This window comes from Heliconius melpomene, chromosome 2, assembly GCF_056956725.1.
Source record: "Heliconius melpomene rosina isolate 202511_hmr_F chromosome 2, ASM5695672v1, whole genome shotgun sequence".
Taxonomy (NCBI): domain Eukaryota; kingdom Metazoa; phylum Arthropoda; class Insecta; order Lepidoptera; family Nymphalidae; genus Heliconius; species Heliconius melpomene.
In genome coordinates this window covers 3,336,658-3,342,745 of record NC_140390.1, presented here as the reverse complement: position 1 = coordinate 3,342,745, position 6,088 = coordinate 3,336,658, and the positions used below count along the sequence as shown (strand labels likewise).

The following is a 6,088-nucleotide window of genomic DNA, read 5'->3' as shown; positions in this document are numbered from 1 at the left end:
TATCTTGTATTATTTTATACTAGCGACCCTCTTGCGGCTTCGCCCGCTTTTACTACTGGATTATTCATATAATGTATGTTTGCAAAGCACTTAAGATAATGTGAACATTAATTAAACCCTAATGCAACCCGCATTTTTTTAGTTTCAATAAGGATTTTCCAATTGTTTTACACAGCAAGGATTTTTTAGTAGGTACCGTAATTATAAATCTGTGCTACTAATCTTTTCAAGTACTTATTAAAATATATTTAAATGACTATTTTTAGATAGTTAAATGACTATTTTTAAACGGAAGAAATTATAAAAAATAACCTACTACTACTACTACTAATAAGTTATTAGTAATAACTACTACAAAAAATATGAAACCAAATATATCGCGCTGAAATAATACATTCAACTCGAATTATCCAATACGTGCAAACGCATCTAAATCTTCGTTGCTATAAAGTCAGGCGGGTTTTTTTTTCGAGCTTGTGGTTAATGCTGAAGAGGTTATTCTGTCCCTGATGAAAAGCAAGCACTACGTGGCTGCCTGTGAGGAAAATTAAAGAGAATGCATCGGCCAGGAATCAAACCCGGGCCGCCCGCGTGGCAGGCGAGCATTCTACCACTGAACCACCGATGCGTGTAAGGCAGGCGGGCGCGGCGGACGCATGGCGAGTGGCGAGCCGTTTCGCAGCTAGGATTTTTTGATATTGTAACAACTTCTAAAATACTTATTAAAATGAAAAACATATGCTGAGAGTAAGGGATAAGTGAAACTTGAGTAACATACAGCTGATGTGTCAACGGCGGGATGTGTCAACAATTAAATGCGTTTTTCTGTAAAACTATTCGCAATTTCGAAAAAGTGTAAAAAGCAAATTTTATCTTCGTTTAACGTAGAAAATTAATGAAGTATTTTAAAGGATAAGGATTAATACCATTATGGAAAAATATGGCTCACAATAAAAAATATATTGAAATTGCGACCCGCTCGCGGCTTCGCCCGCCTTAACTACTGAATTATTCATATAATGTATGTTTGAAAAGCACTTCAGATAATGTGAAAATTAATTAAACCCTAATGCAACCCGCATTTTCGTAATTCCAATAAGAATTTTCCAATTGTTTTAAAATAAACACAAATAAATAACACAAATAACAGAAAACTTAAACGAAAGAAATTATAAACAACAGACTACCTACTATTCTCTTACCCAAAAATACTTAAACGAAAGATGTAACCAACTATGTCGCGTGGAAATACATTATAATTATTGGATAACTCCAAAATACGTGCAATCACTTCTAAATTTACTTTGCCAGGCGCAGAATTGAAGCATTCTCTCGGCCATCTCCGTAGTAGCTCAGAACGACATCAGAGCGTTGGTCCGACCGTGGTCCCAGGCGAAAACCTGCTTTAGAGCAGACATATGGAAGGGGAGGGGATTGAAATTGAACACTCGGTTTCTTGAGGAAGGCCTAGATTAAACGACCAAGATGACTGCTCATGAGTCGGATTTGGAGGAGGATAGAAAGTTCCTCGGAAGAAGACGTCTGACCTCGGGCGGCCGGGTATGCGGAGTGCTGCTCCTTAGGTGCAGGTGACCCGATACACCGGCGCAACGGAATACGTTGGACGCGAGGCGACCAATGTGTACCTCTAGGGTTTCTATTTTTAGGTTGCGGTGAGTGGCGCGTGGTGTTCACGTAGTATGGTGCCTGCGTCACTCGCCGGAGGGTGAGGTTCCGTACGACCTACAGAATTCCTCGTTGAGTAATACTCGCTAGGGCATTGTGATGTCATCAATGTATAGTGCGTAGAGAGCAGGTGACAAAATTCTGACTGGGACAACGGCAGCGATCGGGTCGCTGCTAGCACTCTCAACTCTCACGCAAAATGTCCTGTCACTTACAAAGCAGAGCGGCAAAGACATGCGCGACGTGCTGGGGGGTGCCCGCTCTGAGCACTTTATGAAGTAAGCCCGGGTGCCAGACGCGGTAGAATACGCGTGCTACGTCAAGGAAGACTGCTATTGCACACTCTTACTCTCTCTCGGTTGATCACTGACCACCAGAGTGGTATACCCGCTCGCCAAACTGCTCGCTTTGTGGGTGGATGTGTCACTGAAGAAGTGAGAGGAGTAACTTCTCGAACAACTTGGCGACCGTACTAAGAAGGATTATAGATCGATATCCCTGCATAATGAGCAGGCCTTCCTTCCATGCTCGGGGGAAAGAAGCCAGGCGGGTGCGGCAGATCCACTATTATAAGCAAAATGTTGCGGGGCACGACGGACGCGTGGTGGGCGGCGAACCGTTAATCAGCAAGAATTTTTTAGTACTGCAATTTTAAATCTGTGCTACTAATCTTTTCAAGTACTTATTATTATATATTTCAATGACTATTATTAAACGGAAGAAATTATAAACAAAAACCTACCTACTAATAACTAATACAAAAAATATGAAAGCAATATCGCGCTGAAATAATACATTTAACTGAAATTATTCAATATGTGAAACGCATCTAAATCTTCTTTGCTATAGAGGCAGGCGGGTTTTTTTTCGAGCTTGTGGTTAATGCTGTTAAAACAGCGACACCGGTTGGGTAGGCGCTACGTGGCTGCCTGTGAGGAAAATTAAATAGAATGCATCGGCCGGGAATCGAACCCGGGCCGCCCGCGTGGCAGGCGAGCATTCTACCACTGAACCACCGATGACTGCTCATCACGCGCTTGTGTATAAATAAGCAAAACGTCGCGAGGCGCGTTTCGCAGCAAGGATGTTTTAGTATTTTAACAACTTCTAAAGTACTTATTAAAATGAAAAAACAGTAAAAGACAGTTCATCTACATTAAATGGCCAATGTAACTAACATACATATTTATATGCTGAGAGTAAGGGATAAGTAAAACTTGAGTCGGCACAGCTGATGAGTCAACGGCGTGATGTGTCAACAATTAAATGCGTTTTTCTCTAAAACTATTCGCAATTTCGAAATAGTGTAAACAGCAAATTTTATCTTCGTTTAACGTAGAAAATTAATTAAGTATTTTAAAGGATAAGGATTAATACTATTATGGAAAAATATGGCTCACAATAAAAAATATATTGAAATTACTATTTTTAGACAGAAATATGATCACTACACGTTATCCTTAAAAGATAAAAATATGCTCTCGCCGACTTTTTTGTAGATCTTATTAAGAGGAATAATACTCCAGTACATTTTTTTCATGTAGTACTTACCATTAAAGCAGCGCATGCGCGAAAGTGTCTCAACGGGTAGGACTTTAGACACATTTATCGTATTTATGTTAATTTACATAAGAATGTACAAATAATAAACTATATATAAACCTTCCCTGAAAAATACTCGACCTAATGGTGAAAACCGCATAAAAATCTGTTGGGTGGTTTAGAAGAAGAAGAGTTAGAAAGTTCAGACAGACACGAAAAGCGACTTTGTTTTATAAGATACTAGCGACCCCCTTGCGGCTTCGCCCGCTTTTACTACTGGATTATTCATATAATATATGTTTGCAAAGTACTTAATATAATGTGAAAATTAATTAAACCCTAATGCAACCCGCATTTTCGTAGTTTCAATAAGGATTTTCCAATTGTTTTACACAGCAAGGATTTTTTAGTAGGTACCGTAATTTTAAATCTGTGCTACTAATCTTTTGAAGTACTTATTAAAATATATTTAAATGACTATTTTTAGATAGTTAAATGACTATTTTTAAACGGAAGAAATTATAAACAAAAGCCTACCTACTAATAACTACTACAAAAAATATATTGCGCTGAAATAATACATTCAACTCTAATTATCCAATACGTGCAAACGCATCTAAATCTTCGTTGCTATAAAGGCAGGCGGGTTTTTTTTTTGCTTGTGGTTAATGCTGAAGAGGGTATTCTGTCCCTGATGAAAAGCAAGCACTACGTGGCTGCCTGTGAGGAAAATTAAATAGAATGCATCGGCCGGGAATCAAACACGGGCCGCCCGCGTGGCAGGCGAGCATTCCACCACTGAACCACCGATGCGTGTAAGGCAGGCGGGCGCGGCGGACGCATGGCGAGTGGCGAGCCGTTTCGCAGCAAGGATTTTTTGATATTGTAACAACTTCTAAAGTACTTATTAAAATGAAAAACAGTAAAGACAGTTTTGATCTACATTAAATGGCCAACGTAACTAATATACTTATTTATATGCTGAGAGTAAGGGATAAGTAAAACTTGAGTCGATACTGCTGAAGTGTCAACGACGTGATGTCAACAATTAAATGCGTTTTTCTCTTAAACTATTCGCAATTTCGAAATTGTGTAAAAAGCAAATTTTATCTTCGTTTAACGTAGAAAATTAATTAAGTATTTTAAAGGATAAGGATTAATACTATTATGGAAAAATATCCCTCACAATAAAAAATATATTGAAATTATTATTTTTAGACAGAAATATGATCACTACACGTTATCCTTAAAAGATAAAAATATGCTCTCGCGGACTTTTTTGTAGATCTCATTGAGAGGAACAATACTCCAGTACATTTTTTTCATGTAGTACTTACCATTAAAGCAGCGCATGCGTGAAAGTGTCTCAGCGGGTAGGACTTTATTCATATTTTTCGTATTTATGTTAATTTACATAAGAATGTACAAATAATAAACTATATATAAACCTTCTACGAAAAATACTCGACCTAATGGTGAAAATCGCAATAAAATCCGTTGGGTGGTTTAGAAGAAGAAGAGTTAGAAACAACAGACAGACACGAAAAGCGACTTTGTTTTATAAGATATAGGATAACCTTTTTTTTTGTGACACACTGTATTCCACGCACAGCAGGGTAGGCAGAGAGAATCTTAGTGTTCAGACACTTACTCCATCCCTTATTTTCCAGTGAGCATGTTGAGTTGCGGAACTGGACACCATGCTTTGTCTCAACTTAAAGATAAGAAATATGTAAAATTTCACTCCAATTTTCACAAAATCAGGGCAAAAAAATCCAGGAGGAGGAGACCTTGGTTGACCTTTGAAAACACAGTATACGCAGTATCAAAGATAATGGATGAAAAAGCAAAAGGACCCACCTGAGGGCATATATGAAGATATTGATATTGGTGAAAGAGATATGTAAAGACCATAGCATTTGACATTTCGTTCCCTCTGACTACCCTGCAGGAGATAAAGTTTGAAGCTGTGTTGTTGTTGTGTCAATTTTAAAATTACTGTACTATGGCTAAGTTAAATTAAAAAGATATAATAAGAGTGGAATGGCTTCATTAATGTCCTGTTTAAATAAAATTTTGGGAAAATGAATATAACCATTAAAGATATTTATTATAATTCTATATTTCCTAATACAATTAACATTATTAATAAAGTAACATTCCTTTTTTTAGTTATCCCAACTTTCATTAACTCGAAGATGTTTAAGTCTTTCAAATAGAGTAACATCTTCTTTAAAATATCTATCTGAAATACTTTGAAAATTTTTTGCTCTCTTTACTTGTTTTCCTAATGCCTTAGAATGGCCATGACTTTCAGCCTGTAAAATAAATATTTCAATTTAATAAATTTACTATATTTTGTACTTATATAACTTGATGGTTTATTTACTTTACTTTTAAAAGTAAATGATAAACTATATAATTTATTACATTGACTGCAACATTGGTGCAATTTATAACAACATGTGATCTAATAAGTAAGCTCTTAATATTTTTACTCGCAAGTTTACAGTGGAATGAAAACAAATTATATAATATTACCTCAGTAAGGTATGGATGTCGTAAGTAAAACATATTTTGCTCTTCAATAGCAAAGCTTTGATCTAAGCTGCGCAGATGTTTGGGTTCTACTTGCTTGACTAAGCGATCTTTTCCTCTAAATATATGACCGTTGGGTAGTCTGTTACGTCGAAATAGAATTTGAGTTAATTTCATGTTTGCGAATTGTTAATCAATTTAATTTGGTTTTTTTTTATTTGAGATATACTGATCGTGATACGTAAGAATTCTAGGTTTATAGGTTATGTTGTTTTTAGAACTGTCAATGTCAATTTTTGTCGTGAATAGTCGACACTTGACA

General features: G+C 36.7%; 1 protein-coding gene across 1 annotated transcript; it reads right to left on the bottom strand.

Moving 5' to 3' along the window:
• Positions 1 to 5,325: 5,325 nt before the first annotated feature.
• LOC146540389 (uncharacterized) lies at positions 5,326 to 6,067 on the bottom strand. Its single transcript, XM_085206748.1, has 2 exons — positions 5,770 to 6,067; positions 5,326 to 5,546 (listed from the first exon to the last, which is right to left on the bottom strand). Exons 1-2 carry the CDS (start codon positions 5,941 to 5,943, stop codon positions 5,397 to 5,399), a joined length of 324 nt encoding a protein of 107 aa, XP_085062874.1. The 5' UTR covers positions 5,944 to 6,067; the 3' UTR covers positions 5,326 to 5,396.
• Positions 6,068 to 6,088: the final 21 nt, after the last annotated feature.